Raw genomic sequence first — 12,111 nt, forward strand, 5'->3', positions numbered from 1 at the left:
TTTGCCATTTCTTATAAGCTTTAAGAGAAAAATTCTTACCTTAGGATCTTGGAATAGGAAATACTGGATAACCTGAAAAAGCCACTACTGTGAACCTATTTGAGTTACTGATTTGATGTTACAAATAAGTAGACTCTGTGTTTTACTTCCTTTGAACCCCACAATTACCCTTCATTTAAAAAAAGTAAAGTTGTTCCAACAGAGAATCATTGCTAAATGGGAATAATATCAGACATAGTATTACAAACAGATGCTGACATGTTTTGTCAGTAGAGTTGCTTTCAGAGGAAGGCTTGTTGCTCTAAGATGGGATGTTACAGACTTGGTGATGAAAGAAACTGTAGGGAACAGAGCTAAGTCATCTGAATGCCAAAAAAACCCCCAAACCCTAGACCAAAACAACCCGCAAATACTCTCAGGAGTTTAAGTGAAAGTACCTTGTAAATCACTCCCTCTCTCATTTCTAGTGGCTAGACCTTCCAAGGATAAGGATGTCTTTGACTTCAAGTTTTTTGCCAAACTGGATGCCTTCTGTTTAAGTATTTGTGATGAAAAGAAGAATATTGCAGAGATCAAGATACAAGGTATCAAATTGTTTGTTAGTAGCAACTGATCTAGTAGCTTAGTTTTAAAGCAACTGCTAATAATTGGACTAAAAGAGATGTAAGGTATATATTTTCAGTATCTGACTTTTTAAAAAAAATTATCTGTATAAATGTGGCTTGTGGTATTGTTTTCAAAGTCAGTCTTCTAGTCTGTCATAATGTTTTGGCCTCCTGCTAGAAAAGCATGATACATTATTCTTCAGGTAATTAGGCTGATGTTTTGAAGGAGCTTGTTTATGGGTGGGTTTTCATGTTACGCTATTTTTCTGCTATACATGAATTATTTAGGATTAAAAAATCCCTTAAAAATATTTTCTTTGCTTTTGAAGTCTTAGGGTTTGTTTGCGTTTCTTGTTTCGGTTTCATTTTCTTGATTCTTTTTTTACCCCCCAGAGGGGCTATCAATAATTCTGTGTGAGAGAGAGGCAGGGGAGGAATTTTCACTTCCAAGTTTGGCTATAGCTGCCAAAACTCCCTCTTGGTGTGAATATTGAAGAATGTGTGATATACCAGAATATGTATTACAGTTCATAAAAAGTCTTTCACTTGTGCCCATCTCTAAATCATACGATGTATTCACACAAGAAAGTGTTGTATTCAAATATAGTATGGTAACATCTTCTGTGACAGAAAATCTCAATAAACTAACTCAGCTTGGTTATTAGGAGATGGATTAATGTTAGAATATTTTTCTGTGAATACTAGCTCACTTCTTTCTAGAGATGATTGATATTGAGACAGTGTCTGGATTAGAAATTTTTATATTTCATGTTTTTCGAAGCAGTAGTATGGTCACATTCTCAAAGCTTAATAACAGATGGCACAGTGTACAGACTTGGATTTGAACTCCAGACAATATACTTGCCTTCTGTGTCTGGTAAGATACAAGAAGTATCTATTTCCAGAACTTAAGAGTACTTTTTTATTTTGGAGAGGTTATGGTAGTTGGGGAACTACTTTTAATTATTCTTGTTTGGATACAGGGAGACAAAAATGCCTTGGATTGAATAGAGCTCTACGTACAGTCCTTTTAGCAAGGGAAATGGTAACTGACTTTGTTTCGAAACAGAGGAGAAAACCAAGTGTGTTTGTTTATTTTTTTGGTGGTTTTTCTAAAATCTTTGTTGAATTTAGCAAGCTACTAATAAAATAATTGTTGCAATGTATAATTTCGGTAACTGATCTCATCTCCCCTAACGGTGCTGTGTGGCCCTACCCTGAAAATGAGTTTTACCTCCATTACACAATACTACTGTTTCTCTCTTTATGCTTTACAGGTCTTGACTCATCTCTTCTCCTTCAGCCGAGTCACACTGTATTCTTTGCCCGACTTAAAGACATAGTTGTCACCGATGTTGATTCAAGGACCCTTCATAAAAAAGTACTAAACTACAAGATTTTAAGTTTTACTTGATTCTTGGTTACTTTTGTGTGTAGAAGTGAAATGTAATAAATGCTATTTCACTTGTTTTAAAATATTTGATTTGTCATGTATACCTCCTTTTCTAACAAGATACATGGTAAAGCATAGTTTTCATATTAGAAGAATAGATGTCTGAAAATTTTTTAAAAAATAATGGTCTAACTTGTACATCTGATAGGCTGATGATATGTTTAGTCCTTCTTTGTATTAAGTACCTTTTTAGAAGCTGCTGATGGCTGGTAGGTACTGTTTCTTTCTTTCTAGGCTGTGTCTATAGTTGGAGATGAAGTTTTCAGTTTCAATCTGGCATTAGATCCATATGCTACTGAGGGAGAAGCCTACGCTGACATGTCAAAAGTGGATGGTACCGTATCTTTGAAAGTAGGCTGCATTCAGATAGTATACCTTCACAAATTTCTTATGTCTCTTCTGGTGAGTCTTTTTTTCCCTTTTTATGTTTCTGCTGTATTCTCAAATTAGCCTTCTTTGTGTCCTCAGTACAAGTGGTAACAAGCTTCTGAAAGAGAAATGATAAGCTTATTTGTGTGTACTATTAAAAAAGACTTTCAGTAAGCTTGAACTAGTTTGAGTTTCAAAAAACTAAGATAATGTAGGTGGGTCACTTCCCACCCTCTGCTTTCGAAATAGGGAAAAGCTTGATGCTATTAAGGTATTTTGGGGTGTTTGTGTTCACTGCTTTCTCCACCCTGGCAAAAACCTGAGTTCATTGCAAACATATCTGAGCTAATGTTAGAGGCAAAACTTTCTGCAAGGTTAGATGCTATGACAGCTGCAAATTAATCACTGTAAATAGTTATACCTTCATCAGATATTCTCATGTTGTCTTTTTCAATAAAGCGCTAGTGGGCTTTCTGTCATTTAGTACTGGCTTTAATAAGAATTAGTATTCAGTGGGGGCAAAGAGGGGCTCTAAAAACATGTCTCCAGAAGCTAATGAGGTGAAGGAGTTTGTAGCTAATAAGTAAGAAAAGGTAGAAACGGGTTTAAAATGAGTGGATAGTACTGGTTAATACATTTTTGACCCTCTATGAGAGGTCATGACAGAAGGTACACATTTGTCTTTCCCCAGGGAAAATTCAGCACAGTAGGAAGCATAATTGGTGGTTGATGTTGCTTGTGGTTGATGATGTAAAATGAAAGTAATTTAGATTAAACAACTGTTTACAAGCATTTCTACTTTTTGTTCAACTGCTTGTTCTAGACCTTCTTGAACAACTTTCAGACAGCTAAGGAGGCACTGAGTGCTGCTACAGTCCAAGCTGCAGAAAAGGCTGCTACCAGTGTAAAAGACCTGGCTCAAAGGAGTTTTCGACTTTCGATGGACATTAACTTGAAAGCACCAGTTATAGTCATTCCTCAGTCCTCAGTTTCCCCCAATGTTATAGTAGTAGATCTTGGCTTGATTAAGGTTCAGAACCAGTTTAGTTTGGTGTCTCCAGAAGGCAGTTCGCTCCCACCAGTCATTGACAAAATGGATGTGCAGCTGACGAAGCTGAAACTGTCCAGGTAAAGTGCATTTTACTAAGTAATGCCTTAGCTAACTGGTAATATTAATACTTCATAGGATATTAATCTACTTACTTGGAAACCATGGTCTGTGACAATGTCAAATATGTGGTGTTAAAATAATGTGGTCTTAAGGGCAAAAAATTTGCTAGTAAAATAATACACTGTTCTGCTCGGGAAGCCATTTAAGCCTAAAGAGAGATGAGATTTGAGATTTTATGATGTTCCTTTGCAAATGTACTTAACTTCTAACTTGCCTACCATGTGTGGTGTGAGGGTTTTTGTTTTCTTCCTTTTGTTCTAAGGACCACTATGGAGACAGGTTTGTCACATCCAGACATTCAAATACTTCGTCCTATTAATTTAAGCCTGTCTGTGAAACGAAATCTGTCTGCAACTTGGTTTCACAAATTGCCAGTATTGGAGATCACGGGGAGTCTGGATACAATGAATGTAAGTCTTGTGAAAAGAACATGGTGAGAATCTCGGTGACAATACTAAACATAAGACTAACCTTTATGTTACTTTTAGACACAAAGGTGCAACAAGCTGCAAACTTCTAAGTAGTTTGTTGAGTGAGTTTCAGGGATGTCAACAGAGTTTAGCCTACCTATTTGAATGCAGAGGTTTGAAAGTGTCATATAAAGCACCCAAACTGCTGTGTACATATATTAAACTGAGAGAAAGGTAAGATAACTGAAAGGGATGTCAAGCGGTCTTGTTTATTCCCTGCCATAAGGCAGGACCAACTTAAATCAAATGGTTTTGTGACCAGTTCTCAGAGCAAGTCTTCTTTCAGTGCTTGTTTTTTTTAAAAATATCTTCTTGAGAAGAATTTTAAATTAGGCAAATACTTGCCTTAGTAACTCTAGCTTCATAACTTCCTGTCTCCCTTGAATGACCTCTCAAGATAGTTGTTTTCTGTGGCAATGCATGTGCTGTGCAAGAAAAATACCAGGTACATCTTGGGTGAAACTCAAAATATTAAGTAGCATGTCATTTACAGGAAAGTGTTAAAAGTGTAGATATACTAAGTAAAGGATGCAGTATCTATTGATACAGCTTTGGAAGTCTCAACTTTCTTTAATCTCCTAATCCAGGGGTCCTCAAACTACGGCCTGCAGGCCGGATACAGCTCCCCAGGGTCCTCAATCCAGCCCCCGGTATTTACAGACACCCCCCACCCCCCACCCCCCACCCCCCCCAGGGGTTGGGGGGAAGTGGGGGGAACCAAGCAGCCACAGATGACTTCCTGCCACTTAATCCATGCGCCGGCCCCCTGTTTAAAAAGTTTGAGGACCCATGTCCTAATCCTTTAACAATAAGTCATCATGTCATTTAAGGGTAGCTGCTGCTAACAAAATACCTAAATAAACGCTCTTCTTGCCAGGAAATGTTGTTCTGCTTTGTTAGCTAGCAATAAGTTTAAAGAACAACGTTTTTCATGAGAACTGTCATCTGCAATTTTGTAGGTTGTGTTAAGTCAAGAGGATTTGAATGTCTTTCTCAAAGTGTTGACAGAAAACCTTGGTGAAGCAGAAGAACAAACTCATGCAAAACCAGTACTGCAAAAGGAAGGTCAGAGACGGATGTTGTCATGAATATTAAGTGTATTAGCTTTCAGGAATAATGGAAAGCGCTTACTATCTGGAAAGTAAGCTTAGATCTGAAACGGTGGTGTGTAAGTGATAAACTTTTTAATGTTGCAAGGACAGTGTTCACACTTTTAATACTTCAAAGAAGTGGAAACATCACAAGACAAAATCTGGTAATGGTGTTAGCTAAATTGTTATAGTACTAGCAAGGTATTGAGATATCAGAGTTGTCTTGCTGCCAGAACATGTTTGTATTTCCTTTGCTTGCTCTGAAGCTAAAGACCCTGCTTGTGGAAGTGTTGCTAGCTTATTTTAGGTGAATGTAAGCCATCTAAATGAATGAAAGAATGGGGTATGTGTGGTGGTTTAACCTCAGCCAGTAATTAAGTACCACATAACTGCCTGTTCACTCCCCTCTCACCCAGAGGGGTGGGGAGAAGAATCAGAATGGAACATAAAACTCAAGGGTTGAGATAAGAACGATGTAATAATTGAGATAAAATAAGAACAAAAGAACGGTAGTAATAATGACAATAACAGTTATAATGAAAGGAGGGAGAAAGGGAGAGGAATGAAATCCAAAGGGAAGGGAGAAAAGAACAGTACAACTTCTCCTCACCTGCTGACTGATGCCCAGCCAGTCCCTGAGCAACAATCAACTGGCCCCAGACACCCCCCAACCTCCCACCCCACACCCAGTTTATATACCAAGCATGATGTCCCATGGTATGGAATACCTCATTGATTAGTTCAGCTCAGCTGCCCTGGCTGTGTCCCCTCCCAATTCCCTGTGCCCCTGCAGCCCTCCTACCAGCAAGGCCTGAGAAACCATGAAGTCCATGACCACTCTGCCCCCACACCATAGTCAAAACACAGCACTGCACTAGCCAGCAAGAAAAAAAATGTATCTATCCCAACAGAAACCAGGACAATATGTTTCTTGAGCTAAACAAATGGTGGCAGTTTCAAAAGTTAACTAATTTATTGAATGTTTCAGGTAAAACTAAAGAAATGGAGAAATCAGTTTTGGCGCAGGATAAGTGTGTTCCAGAAGGAATGCTGCCTGAAAAGAGAAAAACCCCATTAAATGAAGATGTAATCAATATGCTACTTAATTTTGAAATCAAAGAGGTATGTATCCATCTGTAAAATTTATTGTTACTGAATATATACTAAAGTCTTTTTCTTAGAAGTAGTGAGCTATAAAATCCATTTTAACTGTTTAAAGATGATGATGGTACATACCAGCAAAAATAAAACAAAAAAACCCCAGAACTTAGGTTCTTAAGCAGTTTCTTTAGCTGTTTTCTTTTGTCTATATTACGCGAGATTGTATTTATAGTATATTTAACATAGACAATACATCTAACAGGGAAAACCAGACTTTTTACATGTTCTGTACTCATCAAACCTTAATCCTTCATAACACTGCATATGATTCTCTTAGTAACAAACCAGGTGAAATAGTTAAGCTAGAACTAGTATTTTTCCCATAGAGATACTAAGTCTGACGTAGATGGAGTACTGGTAAAATGCACGAGTGATCAATTGACAAAGATAGCTATGCATAAGAAATTGTCCAAGCATGGTGTTTCTCTGAAGATGTCTGAGATGCTAAATGTGAAGAACTCAGCATGGCCTTTCATTTTTTTTCAAGAGTGAGACCAAACGGCTTAGGTATGCGGGTTTGGCTTTTGGTTTTCAGGGGTTTTTGTGTGTATTTTTTTTTCGCTAAATCTCTGTGGATGTTCTTGTCCAATACAAAATCTGAGTTCCTATTTTTTAGACAGGAAAAAAAAATCATTTTCAAACTTGAAACTATTCCATTGCTGAGTGAGAGTGCATTCAAAGACTAGGAACACCCTCCTATCCCTGGCCACCAGGGAAACATATTCTCTGTGTGTGATACGAAATCATACAAGAAAAATCAGGGTTTTTATAAGGTTATCAGAAATATTTGTCTCACAGTTGAAGTATAGACAGGTAGGAAGTTGATACCATCCCAGGTTTTGGGTTTTCTTAGTTTTTTCAGAATTACAATTGCGACTGGCTGATGAGGTACCTGTCAACAAAACCAGCATGTAGTTATTCAATGTGCATCACTAGTCCCTCTGGTCGCTTCTGACTTACAGATTTGCTGGCTTGGCTGTGAAGAACTTTTTTAGTGGTGGGACTGAGGCATGTTACGGGCTAGGCTGTAGTGTTCCATGTTCTCTTATTTAATATATCTTATGAACAATTCTGTCTTGTTTAATACACGTGCTTTACATGGAAATTTTTACTGAGGTAGGGTTCACATTGTCTGTGGACTGTATATGTTGGCTGATAAATGACAAAATGCTGATTAGTTAGTGTACAAAGAGTATGCCACGTAATGATGCAGAAAGGATTTGACAAGACTTGAATTCTTTAAATTTCTTGTGTGGTAAATTGTTAGATTGATGCACTGGGTTTAGTTCCCAAGAATGTAAGATAATTGCCTCATGTAACAATTGCATTAAAGTTAGCATTGCTCTTTAATAACTATACCTAGTTCTGCTTTAATTTTCAGCTACATTTAGAAACTCAAGTTTTCTCATTTTCAATGTTGTAATCGGTGTAATGCTTAATATATTCTATAAATGAAGAATTGTAACGTTGAAACTTTTTTGTCCTTAATTATTATTTGCACAGCATCAGGTATTCAAAGATTGATTCACATTGCTGTCTGTTCTCTACTGCTCTTCTTTCCAGACCAGTATGACTTGTAGTAACGGTTTTTTCCATATTCAGACTCTGTATGTAGCGCCTGTTTACAAAATTAAAGCATAGCTTAACAATGTAAAGATACACTGTTAGGCCAACAAAATTAAATTATAGCCAAATTAATAGACCTGGGATTTTTGTTTTGTTGTTGGAGTTAATAAGTGATTGGTTGCTCAGCCAAGAGGAACAGAGAGAGAGAGGGGAAAAAATCTTTTAACAAACTCCTGTTGTGGGTTCTCTTTGTTAAAAAGCAAAATGTCTAGATTAATACTACTCTTGAAGCTTAGCTGAGGAGATAATGGCCCATTATAACTGCATGCTCTATCATCTGGACAGCTTCACTGAAATAGTGAACTTATTTCCATTTCCCCATTCCAGGTTGTAATAACCTTGATGAAGCAGGTTCAGAAGGAGAGATACCCATTACATGTTCTAACTGTGCTACAGCTTGGAACTGAAACCAAAGTTAAAAATCATGAATTGAGTGCAGCAGCATATCTGAAAAAAATTACTATGAGATGCATTGAAATAAGTGGTAAGTCTTCTACAAAAATGGTATGCAGTCAGTACAGTGTGTGCAATCAGCTTTTGTAGCAATAGGATAGGATGGTTAAAAGAAAAAATTAAGGGGGGGGAATGGCAGGAGGTTACATGCCAAATCCATTTAATGATGTCCTGTGTGATACAGATTAATCTGTTTTACCTGATACCAAATTATACTCCTGTTGCTGGAGTTGGTTTGAGTTAACTTATTTGAATTAGTTGCCTACTTGTGAGTATGAATGGTCATTCCTGAGAAGTATTCTATCTGTTCAGAGTGTTTTGATGGGCTTCTGAATCTGTGCTTTATGATCAGCATCCTTGGTTGGCCGGGTAACAAAGTGATATTCAAGTAATAGCTGCAATAGCCATGTGTTCAAAGTGAAGAAGTATGGTTTTGAATATAAAAACCTAAAGATAGGAATGCAAAACTAATTATAGGAAAATAAGTTTCCCATTTTGAATGTTATATCAGGATCAAGTTAATTTTGAGTAGTTTAATTAAAAAAAAGTGAATACACTATTTCACAAGGTAATGCTTAATCTGCAGCTTCTCAGTGAAAAGCGATGTTTATAGAATAGTGTATCATTATATATAATTGAGAATTAGCATGGAGGCATTCCAAAGGTGGAGTAAAGCTTCTGAGTGGGAATACTTTACGGTTTTATTTCTTTATTTGCAGACACAAAAGGAGATCCTCTTTGCATTATTAATTCTTCAAGTGAGACAGATGAACATCTTCTGAAAATGGAATACATTAAGGTTTCAGTACCTTTTAACTAAGGTTATATGGGGAGTAAAATAAGGCTTCCATACTTAGTCTGCGTCAGAAATTTTTTTTCTTCTTTTAAAACCTGTAGGATTTGTATCTAAAACTTATCTAGGTCTTCTCCCAAATACCTATATTTCAGCTTACCATTTAATTTCACTCTCCACTGCTTCCATACAGTGCTTGCTTCATTAAGTCAACACAATTACTGAAATCACTGGTGAGGCAAAATGTTTGTATACGTTCTTCTTTGTGAATGATACAGAGAAGTATCTTGGTGAAACTTAATAGGTGAGATAGTCTTTACCTATGTAAGTGATAGGTGGCTCTCTACAGGTGGTAAAACTAGCATTTGAGGAGTGGCATGAGCTGGAGTTCTTGAGTTTGTTGTTGTTTTTTTTTTTTTTTTAAAAAGTGCCTTTCAAAAACCGCATGAATACTTGGGAATCTGGTAGGTTGTAGTTGTATTCTTATCTATAATGACCTGATTCTTATTAGATATACAGAAACGTGACAGAGTAAGTGTAAATTGATCCAGTTTAAATAGATCCTAGGTAAGAGAGAAAATTGTAACTGGCCAGTTGAACTTTCACAAAATATGTGCTGTAAAATGTCACTGAGTGTTGTGAGTACACCTTCTTGTTGACTTGTGTGCCTTATTTAGAGAACTTGTTTCTTGTCCTTTGTTTTCCTTTGCAATGGGAATAATCCTTATGTGTTTGTGTGATAAATTCAATTTGTTCAGTTAATTCAGTTAATGAACTTGGTTAATTCAGTAGAGACTGAGTGTGTGCTTGGGCTTATTTTATTTCCTTTAGGCTGATGTTGATGGACCAGCTTTTGTTACTACTTATGGAAGTACCAAGCAAAACATCAATGTAAGTATTGGATGTATTTAATTTTTTTTAAGCTTCTTGCAAAGTAACAGCTGTGTAAACTTGTTAGTTGCCCTCTTTTTCTCTTTTCATTGAAGAGGGGAAAAAACCCCCACCAACCTAAAAAACGAAAACTTGACTCTTTCATCATTAAAGCTTATAATGCTTTATTTTTAACTACTTCAAAGAAAAATCCAGGAGGAGAATAAATTATTTTCTTTTTTTAATGAACTATTTAGTGTATTAATTCTTTTAACTAGAAGCTGTACATTTGTAGCTAGTTTAAATTTATAAGTACTTATTTCTAACTGAGGCCTGTTGGGTGTGTATTATTTCTGCAGTGACACTTAGCAGCCTGTGAAACCAAGGCCTTGTGTTTCAGAGCTTGAAAGTTTGTAACAGTGAAATTTCAAAAGTATTTTCAGAGGTCTTGTGTTTAATCAGTCCTTTTCTACTTCTCCTGAAAGCAACCATTCATGTGTAGCTTTCCATGGCTTCAGTGACTTTTGAAGCAAGAGAGTCATTTTGCTTTTAAAATGGTTCCTTTGAAGTAGTAGTGGTGGGTGCAGCTTGCTTCTTGACAGCCGTATGGGGAACTTGAAGTGGCTGGACTGTTTAGAGTCAATAATGCTGACATCCCATAATGCATCAGCAAAACCATTTATCAAGAGTTGCTTTGGGCTAAGAAGTCAGCTAGGTGATGCTGGGTTTCACTAAGTAATACTGACTAGATAGTTGCTACTTGAGTACTTTGTGTTTGTGCAAGTCTTGATGTTTTGTTGTATCATACCTGCTAAAATACCTCTGTACGCAGTTCTGAAGGTGTCAACCAGAGTGCTCAATAGTTCACAATGAAATGCAGCAGAACTGAGAGCTTACTGAAAAAGCATAACTACATGTAGCATCAATTTCTAGATAGGCACAGTTCCTCTGTTGCAGTTTTAAGCTTTGCTTCCACAGCTCTATCATCTGTTTGGGGGCTTGTGTGGTGTTAAGTTGAAGGAGGTAGAAGTGTGAGATACTGGAGAAATTTGAAAGGGTGAGAAACTTGAGCAAGACACTATTTTCTCAATTCTGCAACAATAACTATGAGTTGTTATGCAATAGACTGCTACTAAATAACAATGTTACTTTGTCTGCTTGCCCTCATTTTAGGTCACTTTTTCATCTTTGGATATAGTACTTCACACAGAAGCTTTGCTTTCCATCATAAGTTTTCTTACATTCAGTGTTCCATCAGGTGGTTTTCCCAGCACTGATAAAACATCAGACCACAAGCCGCAAATAAAAGAACAAGAAAAAGGCAGTACTCTTAGAGCAGGTAATGTGGTATTAGAAAGCCTGTACTTCTGTTGCTTAACAGCATCTAGCCTTTGCTTTCAAAGGATGCCATTTCAGGTGACAGCATTGCAATCTGTTTGGAGAAAAACAAGGAAGAAAATAATCTTCTTTAAGAAAGAAAAGCCAGATGTTTTTGCTGTCGCTTTGTTTTACACATTCTCCTTAGTCAATATAGCTTTTCTCCTAGGTAGTGGTCTGACTTCTGTAATAAAAGTGGACTAAATGATATTGCAGTGAACAAAACCAAAGCTTTTCCAAAGCATTGGTGTCACAACTTAGTTGCTTTCCAATCTGAAGGCTCTAAAGAGTTGCTTACATTGCTGACAAGAAACATTCCTGAGCCCTGGGGGAAGCAAAGAGAAGTTATGAACTGAAAGGTGTTGTGCTTATTTGAATAATTAGTAGCTATAACTTTGAAATAGTACGTGTTTTTCTATGGAAGCTGCATAAGAATGTTTCATCAGGTCCTGTGTGGTTGATCCTTGTATTTGTAGGGAAATTCAAGGTTTTCTAATCCTAAATCTATTGGGACTGAGTTTACAGTGGCTGGCAGATTTTGTGTTCTACAGGCACCTTCAATTTGCTGCAGAAACTTTTTTCACTTGATAGGCCAAAATTGGCACTGCTATTCTATAAAGAAAGGAACATTTCTCATGTGAGATCGTGTTCCAAATAATGAAATGTATGCTG

At 36.9% G+C, this 12,111-nt stretch overlaps 1 protein-coding gene across 3 annotated transcripts in view; it reads left to right on the plus strand.

The window, feature by feature from the left end:
* VPS13C (vacuolar protein sorting 13 homolog C) overlaps window positions 1–12,111 on the plus strand; it is a 97,315-nt gene that overhangs the window by 36,965 nt on the left and 48,239 nt on the right. For all 3 annotated transcript variants that reach the window (XM_056345884.1, XM_056345882.1, XM_056345883.1), the window contains 11 exons: window positions 468–584; window positions 1,883–1,986; window positions 2,293–2,460; window positions 3,251–3,555; window positions 3,861–4,008; window positions 5,028–5,133; window positions 6,148–6,281; window positions 8,274–8,430; window positions 9,119–9,198; window positions 10,024–10,083; window positions 11,236–11,401. In XM_056345884.1, the coding sequence (XP_056201859.1) occupies window positions 468–584; window positions 1,883–1,986; window positions 2,293–2,460; window positions 3,251–3,555; window positions 3,861–4,008; window positions 5,028–5,133; window positions 6,148–6,281; window positions 8,274–8,430; window positions 9,119–9,198; window positions 10,024–10,083; window positions 11,236–11,401 (1,545 nt within the window). The remainder of the gene's footprint in view (window positions 1–467; window positions 585–1,882; window positions 1,987–2,292; window positions 2,461–3,250; window positions 3,556–3,860; window positions 4,009–5,027; window positions 5,134–6,147; window positions 6,282–8,273; window positions 8,431–9,118; window positions 9,199–10,023; window positions 10,084–11,235; window positions 11,402–12,111) is intronic.

This window comes from Falco biarmicus, chromosome 7 (genome assembly GCF_023638135.1).
Source record: "Falco biarmicus isolate bFalBia1 chromosome 7, bFalBia1.pri, whole genome shotgun sequence".
NCBI classification, from domain to species: Eukaryota; Metazoa; Chordata; class Aves; order Falconiformes; family Falconidae; genus Falco; species Falco biarmicus.